General features: G+C 35.5%; 1 protein-coding gene across 4 annotated transcripts in view; it reads left to right on the plus strand.

Moving 5' to 3' along the window:
- Nucleotides 1–13,620, plus strand: part of ZC3H12C (zinc finger CCCH-type containing 12C) — a 93,053-nt gene that overhangs the window by 44,173 nt on the left and 35,260 nt on the right. For 3 of the 4 annotated variants that reach the window (XM_023554773.2, XM_010595441.3, XM_023554775.2), the window contains exon 2: nucleotides 9,640–10,397. In XM_023554773.2, the coding sequence (XP_023410541.2) occupies nucleotides 9,712–10,397 (686 nt within the window). In that variant the 5' untranslated portion in view covers nucleotides 9,640–9,711. Of the gene's footprint in view, nucleotides 1–4,637; nucleotides 8,188–9,639; nucleotides 10,398–13,620 lie in introns of those variants that run through there. The other variant, XM_023554774.2, reaches the window with a different exon arrangement.

Here is a 13,620-nt window from a genome sequence, read left to right on the forward strand (position 1 = left end):
GAATAAGCAAGAATGGGAAAACGGACAAGCATGCGGCCACAGCCATGTCTGCCCGAGTCCAGAGACTATTACAGAATAAACAAGAATGGGAAAATGGACAAGCCTGCTGCCACGGCCATGTCTGCCGGAGTCCAAGGAAACATTACAGAATAAACAAGAATGGGAAAACGGGCAAGCATGCTGCCACGGCCATGTCTGGCCGAGTTCAGAGAATATCACAGAACAGGCAAGAATGGGAAAACGGACAAGCATGCTAACACAGCCATGTCTGCCCAAGTCCAGAGAATATTTAGAGTCATCAGTATATATTAACATTACAAATAGGCAAAACCATTGAAAGCTTCACCTGTTCACAGATTGGCCAGAAACTGTGATCCTACATTTTTAATTGTCCCTGTCAACAATCATTGGTACAGGTTTCAGTAACATTCAGTCAGGAGGGTCTTCATTGGTTCAACAAATTTCTATTCACTATATGGTGGCATAGTGGTTAAGTGCTACAGCTGCTAACCCAAGGGTCAGCACTTCGAATCCACCAGGCACTCCTTGGAAACTCTACGGGACAGTTCTACTCTGTCCTATAGGGTCGCTAGGAGTCGGAATCGACTCAATGGCACTGGGTGTCTTATATGTTACTAGAAAAAGATAAGAGTGGAAAGTCTTTTGTGTTCTGGCTTACGTGAAAGTTTCCCTAAAAGATAGCTTCCAAGATTATTCTATCTATTGTCTTTATACCTCAGGGCCCAGTTGATGTGTCCTTGTGAGACCTTGTGAGCCCAGCTCCAGCCAGGTCACATTCTCTATGCTCAAGGACAGAGAATAATGACTCCAATATCACTTCCTAAATCAACAGCCATGCTTCAGCACAAGTCCAAGGCCCTCTCAAGTAGTTGACGTTTCGAATGTTAGACCTACCCTTTGCATTCAGAGATTTTAGTATACTCCTAAAACAAGGCTGTCTTATTTTTCGTCAGAACTTTGCACTGTGCTCAGTCATGTACTGCAAAGACCAAAACAGAGCTCCATGCAGCTGTTTATATTTGCCCTGCAGAACCAAGTGGACAAGGGCTGTGTGACTAGGAAAACCAGACTAGGGCCATCTTTTCACCTACAGATGTTTTAATGTGCTTAACATTATCCAATACTAGCAACTGAGGTAGTCTAAATACCACAGCAGGATCTGATTAGCTTTTTCAGATCACTGCCTTTCTTTGCTGTTTGCAAAAAAGCTTAATCCAGTGCTAGAGATCAGGCTTCCTGCTGAGCTCTTGGGTAGTTTTCTCTCATTTTTTGTGTTCACAGCGGCAGGAATTAGTGAGAAGATTCCTCCTCCTGAATTAAAGCTATGAAGTAGTAACTGTAGTAGCAAGGGATAAAGAGAAGACTACCTATTCATACTAAGGAATTTCCTTTTTATGTACAAAACAAAGCCTTTTTAATAGGAATTCATAAATACTGACCTCTGGTCAGTGCATAGCTGTTAAGTTTCATTAGGTTTTAGGTGTAACTACTTTGAGTGGATGTAGATTTTTCATTTTGATCTTATTAAAATCAGTTTAACTAGAATTAAATTTACTAGCCATAACAGGGGCCTTGATTTATCTTTTGGGTTTATATCTTTCATTCTTGAAATTTCAAAGAACTGTCACCACCACAAAAAATAAATTCTAACTTTTCTCGTTTCTGTGATGTTTATGTGCTTACCAAAGACATAAAATTGAATTCTGTGTAGTTCACCTGGTAATTTTCAATAAATTATAATACTAGTAGTGTTATATCTTGACCTTTAATGGGCTTTAAAACGCCCTTTGATATTAGGCTATGGGCCTGACTATTTCAGTAGCATTACTATTCGTTTGGAGCCCTGGTAGCACAGTGGTTGAGAGCTTGGCTGCTAACCAAAAGGTTGGCAGTTTGAATCCACCACCCACTGTTTGGAAACCCTGTGAAGCAGTTCTGCTCTGTCCTGTGGGGTCGCTATGAGTTGGAATCGATTCGACGGCAATGGGCTTAAGTTTGGTCTCTACCCCTTGGCAGAGAAAGAATAATTCTTGTTTTAGAATTTAGCTTGGCATTTTGGATCTAATAATTATATTTAGTCCAAAATATTTTCACATATTTTTAAATTTTGTAATACTTTTTGAATGACACCTTTTTATTAAATATCAAGCTCTTTCCAGGAGAAATACCTATAGACAAATAGTGATCTACAATATGATACTTTATATTTTCCTTTTCAGAAGCAACAGTAACTTTTAGGAGGCATAAGGAAGGTTTTCAATGAGGCAACTGAAAAATTTAACCCTATAGATCCTCCCTTGATTTTGTAAAAAGAGAAGACCTCATTTGCATTTGAGTGGATGCAGTAAGAACATGGCCTTGAGGCCCAAATCACTGTTACATTTTTCCAAGTACTTACAGAGGATCCCAATTTTGAATAGCCTCTGTATTTATGTGTGAAAAAGAGAAATTGATGTAGATTGTTTGGAGTGCTCTAACCAAATTTTGTATCTTTAGAGTTAATTGTAGTATAATGAAGAAGTGTGAGCTCTGCATAAATTGGCTTTTTTTTAGCAAATTGTATTTTAAGAGCAGTTCTTTGCCTTCATTCTTTTACTTTTCACTGAAATAAAAAGGGTGTGATGTGTGTGTGTGTGTGTGTGTGTTCTATATTACATAAGTGGGCAGTAGAACATCTAGAGATTCCTTTTTTTTTTTTTTTTAAAGTAGGAAATAACCTTGCAATGCCTTGTGGTGTTTAAATTCCGAATGAATGTTTTTTCATAATCAGAAGGCACACCTGATGCAACTTACGCAGCTCTCAAAAACAAGTAGGCCAGAGTATTACGAATACTACTTAATCTGGAATTTTGAAATAAATCAGGAATAACAAGCTTCCTCATTGAAGGGGCTTATTTTTGTGTATTTTATATCCTTTAAAATTATCATAGCTAGCTTTTCTTCTTTCCAGTAAAGTTAACTTGTTGTTCCTGAACTGAAACTTGAGTATCACGTCTTATATAAAATATAAATACTTTTAACAGGTATATAAAACCGTACTGCATGTTAAAACTTAATGAAAGATGTTTTGCTTTAAGATTTTTATACCACTATTAGACGTGCATAGGATGGGCTGTTCTCTTGGTTTTAAGTTGAAGTTAAAATAGTTTTATCTAAATGTTCAGTTCAGATGACTCATTTGGCACAAAGCTGGATCAGGCTTTTGTTTTGTCTTAACTATAATTTAGATAACTTACTTTTCTGAATCAATTTTATTTGCAAGCTCTTAATTTTTTTTTCCTTTTTTGGTTTAACCGTATTTTCATCGTCTGTCTTACTCACGTTATTATCTTACAACAAGTTACCAAATATTTTAAAATACCTTTTGCACTTCCCAGTATTTCCCGAGAAACCGTTTTACTATAACCTGTGTTGCTTTCGCCAGTAGCTCATTTACTAAAGAAAAGGGGTTGCTGCTGTGGTTACTAATTGCTACTTTGACACACCTCATTTTCTTTATTTCACCAACAAAAATGAAAAGCTAATAGGCTAGAGGGTAGCCTCAACTTTTTGAAAACGTGGAACTTTTACTATTTTAAGATAGAATTAGTTTCTTTGTTTCGTGCATTAAAAACAAGGAGGAGAGCTGAAATCCGTCCAGGCCAGGTGTTTCTTGTTGGCAGCCTGCTCCCTAATGACCGCTCTCGTAGAGCAGCTGCCCACTAGTCGGCTTTCTATGGCCTATTGTTGCTGCGTACCCCTCGTTAATACACATGCTGCCCAGGGCAGACCCGAAGACTGACATCAACTTGCTTATCTTAGAGACCTACGAACCTGACGCAGGACACTGAGGGTGTCTTGCATCTGCCTGACCAACTAATTGTGAGCTTTCTGGCCTAGGATTGGCTGTGATTCCACTCAGTAATAGGTTAAGCAAAGACGTTGCCATTCCATCTGTCCAACCATTCATTGTTCTTTTTGCCTGCCGGGAAGTCGGCAGCTAAAATTGTGTCAAGGAGTTACTGCTGAAGCTGCTACAGAAACCAGTGTCTTTGTATTTTCCTACTAACGTGAGTATCTGTGCTACTTAACGCCTTAGAAGTTAAACTTTGCAAAATAGTATTAATTTGAATTCTGTAAAGGATAAGAAGCACCTGATATGAAAGCCTAAAATTTTATTTAGCTCCAAAATACCTTCTTTCTGTAAAATATGTCTATGAAACAGATTTTTATATATATATATATATTTTTTTTTTTTTTTCTGGAGCTATATATAAAATAATGGCTTACAACTTCATGAAGGCCTTCAGGATGGCATGTGATCGTTTGGAACTTTAAGACAAGTTATAACAAATGTTCTGATGTCTTGATAAACAGTGAATTTAGATTTTATATTCTAATCAAATTCTTATGTTTCTTAAGGTGTCACTGCAATACCTAGGTGCTGGTACAGTTTCCATTGTCTTAAGAATCTAGTTTGGGAAGATGGATTGATACAGGCAGGTGTTTCAAAGCACTTGCTTTAAATAAGAGGATTAAACATTTAATTGCTTTATCCAGCAATGTCAATATTCATGTACAGTTTCTAATTTCTTCTCCTCCATCTTTTTTTTTTTTTTTTTTAACTTGCGTTAGTTTCCAGTATTAGATTGAAGATGTCATCCCATAAATTCTTGCTTTCAAGACATCTGTAAAGGGGAAGGGAGGAAGAGACAAAGACTTTCATCTATCAGTTGGGGGAAAAGTAAGAGCATAAGGGGTTAAAAGAGGTTTTCATTTCTACCACATGCCCTATTGTGTGAACATATGCATAAGTCTATTGAAAGTTTTCAGAAGATGGGCAGGCCACCAGTTGCTGGTCTCCTGCAGTTCCAGTAGACATCTGTTGGCCCAGAGCATTAACCAATCTGTTCAAAGAGACATCCTTCCTTTGTTAGCTAGAGGGATGTGGACAACAGCACTCACTGAAATACAATGGTCATTAAATACACGGAGACTACAGCAGTAGGTATTTATTACATATTCATTATTTTATTTTCATTGTTCTCATAGTATGACCATTTGGATAACAACCAGAACCCACTTTTATGGCATTGTAACTTTACATTACAAATAAGTAAATCGGTTTAACAAGTTTATGATCTAGTATTCCTGATGAATATGTGGCTCTTTATGAAAAATTAAAAAAAAAAAAAAATTTTATACCTGATTCAAGGCGAAGGATTATCCAGGTTATCTAATGAGAACTTCCAGAAAATCTCACTAAAATAGGGGAATTTGTGGGCATGCAATACATTTCCAGTAAATAGCCATTATATCATAAACCTGGGTTCAGCTAATGTAAAGAGTTTAAAAAAAAAAGATTTCTGAAAACTTTAAAAATCAATTATACTTTACCATCACCTGCAAAATTTAGCATGAAAATTTAGTTTATTTTGAACAAATTGAATTATTTAATTTTTAAACTTATTAGGCCATTAGGAAGAAAAATTGTTAGAGTTTCAGATATGATGTCTAGAGGGAATTTGTCGATTTGCAAGTGTAGGAATATGTTCGCAGGTCATTTTTTTTTTTTTTTTTTTGCCAATACCTTTTTTGTGCAAGAAGTGGCATATAAAAACAATTATAATTGGCCCCTGATGCAGAGTTTAAAAGCTGAGCCATCTAGTTTATTCTCCGTTAGTTTTTTTGATAACTAAGGGAATATAAACCTTGGCTACTTTATGTGTGAAACTTTTTGACTATGCTGCTGCTTAATGAAATAAGGAAAATGACCCTTGTTAGTAAAGGTGATTTACACAAGTTTACATTTGAGTAAATGCAATCACCTAAAAGTCTAATAAATGGTTTAGAAATTGAGGAAAAACCTAGTTTCTGTCTTATATAAAGTAATACATTTTGTGATGTTATTGGAATCTTTTTCAAAATTGTATTGATCATTTTTAAGGCACTGAATAAAAATAAAGGTCAGATACCATTCTTTGTCCCCAAATCTTTTATAATAATTCCCTTGCAAGTTTTGCACATTCTGTTACATTAACAAGTACTACAGCCTACAAAAATATTTTTGATCAGTTTTTAAATCTTATGACTAGCATTTAATTTTTTATTGAATGATTTCAAGATACTGCCAAATTCTGATATTTCAGGGTAATTACAAGTGAGTAAGGAGGCGTTTTAGAGATAAAAGTTTTAAAAACCAAATCTTTACTATGTGAGTCAGTACAGATCAGGTTATATCAAATTTATATTATGTGATAGAGAAAATCTATGCATCTTGTTAGCCTGGTAATTGAACTCATTTGACCTTATTTGTACTTTTTCCTGTTTTGTCCGTTGCTTTACAGATTCTAAAAATTATTTAACTGCTTATTTATACAAGATGGGATTGGGTAGCTTTATCTGAACTAACCGATAAAATCTAGAAGATGAAGAAAGGCCTCTCAGTGTGAAAAAAGTTCAACCGGAATATTTTAAAAGAAAAATTGTGCACCTAACCCAATTCGATGTTAGTAAAAAAAGTAGGTCAGGCTTACATTTATCCGTAGTCTTAAAAATCATGTTAACTCAATTATAGAAAATTTTTATTGAAATATGTACAATTTATATGAATTATCACAGTATAAAAGTATGTGATATTGGCATACAGATGAGTTTCATGTGGCATAATGTTATAGAAATGCTGATAATTCCATTTTTCTTTTTTATCATTATAAACAGTAAGATTATATAGCAGAGCAGCTTAGGTTGTTGACACTTCATTATATTGAAGGTAGGCAGATTTTTTTTTTTTTAGTGGTTAATTTTCATTCTAAAAACTTTATAGTACCTGGTTTTGTTTCTTTGGAAAATATGAAAATTAAAAATAATTCCACTCATCCTTTAAATGTAATATTTCCTCGGTATTTTTCTTAAGGTATTTGTCTTATGTAATCCAGCCCAAAAGAAGAGCACTAGCACTCAATATTAAAATAATATTTCCTAGTTCTGTTCAGGGATTTGGTCAGTGAGTCATTATCTTGAAGAATTATCTCACAACAGCACTTATACAAAACCCAAACTTTTCAGGGGAGATCAAAAATGTTGCCCATTAAATACACTTCCTGCAGTCAGAACAGATTGTAGGGTTTCCAGAACAATGATGTTGGAGCTTCCAGATTGGTTTGGCAGCTACATTGTTCTCAGAGGGTAAATCAGACGCACTTAAGTCCCAGTCTCTTTTATAGGCTTTTGTTCACACCAAATTATTCTTTCACTCTGCTAGCATTCCTGATGGCATGTTAAAGGAGTGCAGCTTAGCAACCAGCTCCTGGTTGCCAGGCAGCCCAGCTTCCAATAGATTTTCCTTGTTTAAGATACTTTTGGTGGGAGCTCTATGAAGGCCACAGTGCAGATTTTTCTTTTAACTGTATCCCTTTACTACTAAGCTGTTGTGATTTGTTACTTGCATTATGGTGTCGGTATATTACAGTAGTTAATATATCACTGAGTGTAAAGATTTGCTTTCAAAATCCTTTCCTTTAATTCTGAATAATTGGGCTGTGGCATATCCATATTAATAGAAAAAAATGGAAATGGATATAGCTTCATAATGGCACACATGTATCTAGACCTCTCCTAAGGGATGTTCATTTTTATCGGTTGTGCAATTAGGAACTGAGAGAGTTTGATGTTTCTTTAAAGCTACAGAATGCTATATTATTAGTGGAACAATGGTATTAAAGTTATCTGTTTTCTCAGGGGATAAAACCTGAAAAAACTCGTCTGGAAGTGTGTAAGGGTTCCACACTGAAGAAATTTTAAGTGTATTGTTTATCAAGCTAAGCATTCCATAATGTAACTATGGTTATATTAACCATAGTTAATATAATTTATTTCATTATGTGGAAGTACTTCACTCTGTAATAAGCCACCAAGTATGCATTCAAATCTGTGACTTCTCAGAAAATTACTTAGCATTTTTAACATTAATATAATAGCTCCTTTCTAGTGTAAACAAGGTGTTGAAGAACTTTAAAATAAAATATTTTCCCAATTTTCTTTTTTACATTATTTAAGTAGGTGTTAAATTCATCTACTGCTAGCACGCTAGTGTTATCCTGTGTTTAAAAAAAAAAAAAGGCTGTTGATTCGATTCCAGCGTTTGTGGATGCAGACTGCCCACATCTTCCTCCCAAAAAGCGGCTGGTAGGTTTGAACCACTGACCTTTCAGTTAGCAGCTGAGCACTTAACCATTATGCCACCAGGGCTCCATAGAGCAGACACCTGGACAGGGACAAGTTATCCTCCATAGAACACTGGAGAATTGCCTTAATAAGTAAACTGCTGATGTAGATGTAGTCCTTACAATGAAGCACAAGAGAAAATGATACTATATTGCTAACGTGTCCTGATAGAATAATAACAATTATTTCCAATAGACTTTAAGGAAAAAGTGAAAAAGCAAAAGCATCTTAAACAGTAAAAAAATTTTTATAGGGGAAAAATGGGAGAAAGATGACTTTTTAACCAAATGCAGACAATGGTTAATTAATCTGATGGAATCAGGAAAATTTTCTGCCATATAATTCAAGAAATTGAGATGTAGTTATTATTGTCATTGAGTCACCTCTGACTCACGGTGACCCTGTGAGTGCAGAGTATAGCTGCACTCCATAGGGGTTTTCAAGGCTGTGGCTTTTCAGAAGTAGATCCCAGGCCTTTCTTCCAAGGTGCCTCTGGGTAGGTTCAAACCACCAACCTTTGCCTAATAGTCAGGCACTTAACAGTTTGCGCCATCCAGAGACTCCTGTGTAATTCACATAATGTTTATTTAATAATCTTAATTATTTGCTGCTAATTTTATATGGAGTATTTAACTTTCCTGCTTTCCGTGAATGTGCGTTGAATAAAACAGCTTCCCCCCACTCCTCCCAGAGCCCGTGGTACTTAATAAGGGTGGCGTAATGTTAAAAGTTATATTCTGTTACCATGTCCAATGTGCATAAAATAGTTATTAGGGTAAAACTGTATTCATCTCTAAATTGAATATAATTCACTTTGTACTGATTTAATTCTTCATTGGCTATTTTAGAGTATATACTTTTTCATCATAGCATCTATATTATTTTTAAGACTTTATTTTAGATTGTTAAAGTTGATTAAAATTAATGATAATTTTCAAGTATTTTAAGCCTGTATTTCCACATGGCATTCTTTTAAGAATTTTTACAGATTTTTATGAATTCTGTTAGAGAAAATGTACATAACCTGTCACTGGCATAGCTAAAATGTGTTTTATGATAATATTCTGTGTTGTTCTAGAAACATAAGCTTTTCTAAAGTAGAAAAATCTCTTCCATCTAGGTTGAGCATGAGTTTTGGAGTCAAACAAAACTGGGTTTAAAATCTAATTCTACTACGTGTTTGATTTGTTGCTTTGAAAGAATTACATGACCTTCCTAATTTATACTCTCTTCATCTGAAAAATAGGGCATTATACTGTCTTGACAAGGGCATTATAAGGGATAAGAGGATGTAGACAAAATAAAAAGTAGGTATTGGTGATCTTATGACTTTGAAGTAATCATCTTATGACCATTGAAGATAGAAATGTAACCGGAAATATGAAATCCTAAATATTTTACATTTTTCCCTAGGAATACGGAGCACTTTGTATTCAGGAATACAGAAAAAACAGCAAAGTGGAGTCAGGTACACGGAACAGCTTCATGGGCTTGAAGGATCATATGAGGCATGACCTAGGCCACCTTTACGTGGAGACCACGGACCCACATTTAAGTGCAGCTGTACCTTGGCCAATGGTAGAGAAACCAACAATGGATAAAGCTAGTTCGGGGAAGGAAGATACGGAAAAAGAGGTGCCTGAAGAGAACGCAAGCTCTGGTGACTCGGAAGAAAGCGCAAATTCTGATAATGAGTCAGAACAGTTGAGTAGCATTTCCGTAGAGCCGTGCTTATTAACTAAGACTCACCGACAACTCTGTAGGTCTCCCTGTTTAGAGCCCCACCTACTCAAACGCAGTGAAATTTTGCAAGACTTTAAAACCGAAGAGTCCCAGACTACATCCAAGGAAGCAAAGAAACCCCCCGATGTGGTACGAGAATACCAAACAAAACTGGAGTTTGCACTTAAGTTAGGTTATTCTGAAGAACAGGTTCAGCTTGTGCTAAACAAGCTCGGTACTGATGCTTTAATCAATGATATATTGGGAGAACTTGTCAAACTTGGAAATAAAAGTGAGACTGATCAAACAGTTAGCACAATTAACAGTATAATGCGGGAAACTTCTTCCCTGGAATCTCAGAGGTCTGAATCTCCAATGCAAGAGATCGTAACAGATGATGGTGAAAATCTGAGACCCGTAGTTATCGATGGCAGCAATGTAGCAATGAGGTAAGTGGGAAAATGTTCTGGCAATTATTACCAAACATTCTTTAAAAGTTATTACTAGTTTTGTGGATATCTTCTAACAATCATTAAAGTCAAGATTAGTCTGCATCCCAGCATTGCTTACATATTTTCAGTTGTATCTCTCTTAATTTTCTGTCTCTTGACTTCCAGGACACTCAGCCATCCTCATGCCATCCGCCCCTAAATATAGACACCCTCTCCCCAGATAGGTCTCTTCTTTTTCTCATCTGCTAAATTGCTACAGTATAAAAATTACTGTGTGAACTTGAGTATGACAGTATCCAACAATTTTGGAATCTAGTAAAATAGATAGTTTATTTCTACATGAAGTTAAATAGCTATAGGGGAAAGCCCTAATTCTTTTAGAAAATAAACGGTTTTTACTGATTTTGGAACTATTCAAAGCTTCAAGTTTTTTCTTCTGTCTAAGAACTACAATTCAAAAGTAATTCTTAGGAACCGGGAAAGAAAAAAAAAACTAAAAGCAAAGCTTCTAATGAAAATTTTTTTTATGAGTTTTGATTGCTCAAAATTTAAAGTATAACTAAATTCAATCAGTATGTAGTTAACTGCCGGCAATGTTCAGAATACTATAAAGATATATAGAGGCAATAAAAATATATAAAGGCACCAGTTCTTCTTTAAAGAGCATAGAGTTTCATATGCTGTTTCTCAAAAGGGGATCTGAGGATATTTCCCACAGAATCACCTGGAGAACTTGTTAAAAATGCAGATATCAGAGCAGTGCTATTCAATAGACATGATGCAGGCCACATATGAAATCTTAAATTTCCTGGTAGCCACATTAAAAAGTAAAAAGAAACAAGTCAGATTAATTTGAATAATATATATTATCTAGGCTAATATATCCGAATTATCATTTCAACATGTTATCAATACAAAATTGTTAATAAGATATTTTTCATTTTTTTTTTCATATTAAGCCTTTGAAATCCACTGTGTATCTTATACTTACAGCACATCTCAGTTTGGATTAACCGTATTTCATTACTCGATGGCTACATGTGGCTGCTGGCAACCATATGGGCAATGTAGTTCTAGAGCCCCACACAGACTACCAAGTCAGGCTCAAGGTGTAGTAGCCCAGCCATCTCCTTTTGTAACAAATACCCCTGCTAATAACAACCCGTGCCAAAATTTGAGAACTAATGTTTTTAGTAGGTGATAGCAAGTTCTTCCATATGAGAAGGGGCAACCAATGTGTTATCTTCAAATAACCTTTCCAGGTGGAAGCAATATTATCCTTCTTTCATTTATAAGCAAACTGAGACCTATGGGTTTAAATTACTTGCCCAAGACAAAACATAATTCAAACCCAAATATATCTGACTTCAAAGTCTACACTCTTTTCATCATATAATGAAAGAGAAAAGCAAGTTGAAAAGACTCAAGCCATATATTTCAAGGCCTTGAATGCCAAGCTAGAGAATTTAAACTTGACTCAGTAATTTACAGGTAATTGAAGTTTTTTAGTAGAAGAGTGCGAAGAGTAAATTTATGTCTTATATTGATAATCTGGAAGTAATGTTCAAAGTGAATTATATAGAAAGTAGGAATTAGAAGCAAGATCAATTTGGTTGCATACAACCCTTTCTAATGGAATAAAGAGGCCTTAACAAGTTATTATAGAGATATGAAGTATATGTATGGCTTTGAGAAGTCCTTCAGTAAGACAACCTCTGTTGTTTAATCTTTCCCAAACTTGGCCGCAGAATGATTTTTTTCTTGTAATAGTCCAGAACTAGTGAGTTATTACCTTAGGAAACTGATAATACGTAAGGCCCAAAAGTCATGAAATTACCAAGGGAGAAAGTTTGAAGAAAGATCTTGAGGAACACCTACAACCATGGCTGTATACCAAAATCACCAGAGGAGGTTTTTAGAAGTACACCTTCCCAGTGTCTACTCTTGGAGAATTTGATTCAATGGGACTGCGGTAGATTCTATATGCCTATATTTTTAAAAAGTGCCGCAGGTATTTCTGATGTATAGTCAGTTTTGAGAACTACTGATCACTAAAGGCGTTGTGATCTACAGGTAGGGAGGTAGAAGAAAGTGATGATTCAGGAAAACAGTAGTGTAAAAAACACTAGTGTTAGAAAAAAGCGTAAATACTATTAGAAAAACCAGGAAACATACAAATGTCATCAAACGTGAAGAAGGCGGCTTTAAGGAGAGCATACCCTGTAGAGAAGTTGAAGAAGAATACTTAAAAAAGACCAGAAGACATAACAGACAGGAAGTCACTGGTCTTTAAGAATACCATATGGTATTAAAGACTAAAGCCCAGTCACGGGGGTTAAGAAATGAAGGCGTAGAGGCAGACCATTGTTCTAAAATGTTTACAGAGGAAGAGAAGAAAAAGGAGGAAGAAGAATTGGGAAAGGATTTAGTTTTGTTTTATTTTGAAGAATGAAACTGTATAGTATAGTAAGCGGAGGGGAAGGGGGAAGGAGTCACCACAGGAGAGGAAGAGAGCAATAACAAGAGAGGAGTTTAAGTTTGAAAGCCAGGTTCTGAAGGAGAAGGCAAAGGTACAAGTGGGGAGTTTGGCAGTGGGGAGAAATATGCTTTTGGATAGGCCAAAGCAGAACTTTCAAGGGGAAAAGCAACATGAGAGTTATAAAACTTGGAGTTCTCAGAAATGACTATTTAAGATAAGATACCCATTTATATGAATGATGTCACAGCCAGGTCAGCCTCACCTAGTTCCCAATTGAAATGAAAAATAATTGGGTAACTAAGAATTTACGTAAAACTCTAGACCTTACTTATCTCACATGGTGAGAGTTATCCACAGAAAACTTTACTACAAAAATAGATGGCGTAATTAAAGCATTTCAACACAACCCATTCTTAGATAATTATGAAAACAAACCTCTACTCCCATATTATTTTGGCACTGTCCTCTTTCCCTTGATATAAAGATGGGACAGTGCAGATTCATTTCTTTGCTACATTGTATATTTTAATCTGACACTTAAATTGAAATGCTTCAGGCATTTCAGGAGAGAACAAGCTGACAGGAAATTTTTATTATAGCAGCATTATACTGTCAGTCACAATAAAATGTGATGCCACAGCCGTACCTTTGAAAGTGCCAGAACTCATGAAAATTCATAGTAAACTTTTACATTCTGCCATTTATAAGGTCTACATTAAGTAACAAAGTTATTTAAAAATG

The sequence above is a fragment of the Loxodonta africana genome, chromosome 7 (genome assembly GCF_030014295.1).
Source record: "Loxodonta africana isolate mLoxAfr1 chromosome 7, mLoxAfr1.hap2, whole genome shotgun sequence".
NCBI classification, from domain to species: Eukaryota; Metazoa; Chordata; class Mammalia; order Proboscidea; family Elephantidae; genus Loxodonta; species Loxodonta africana.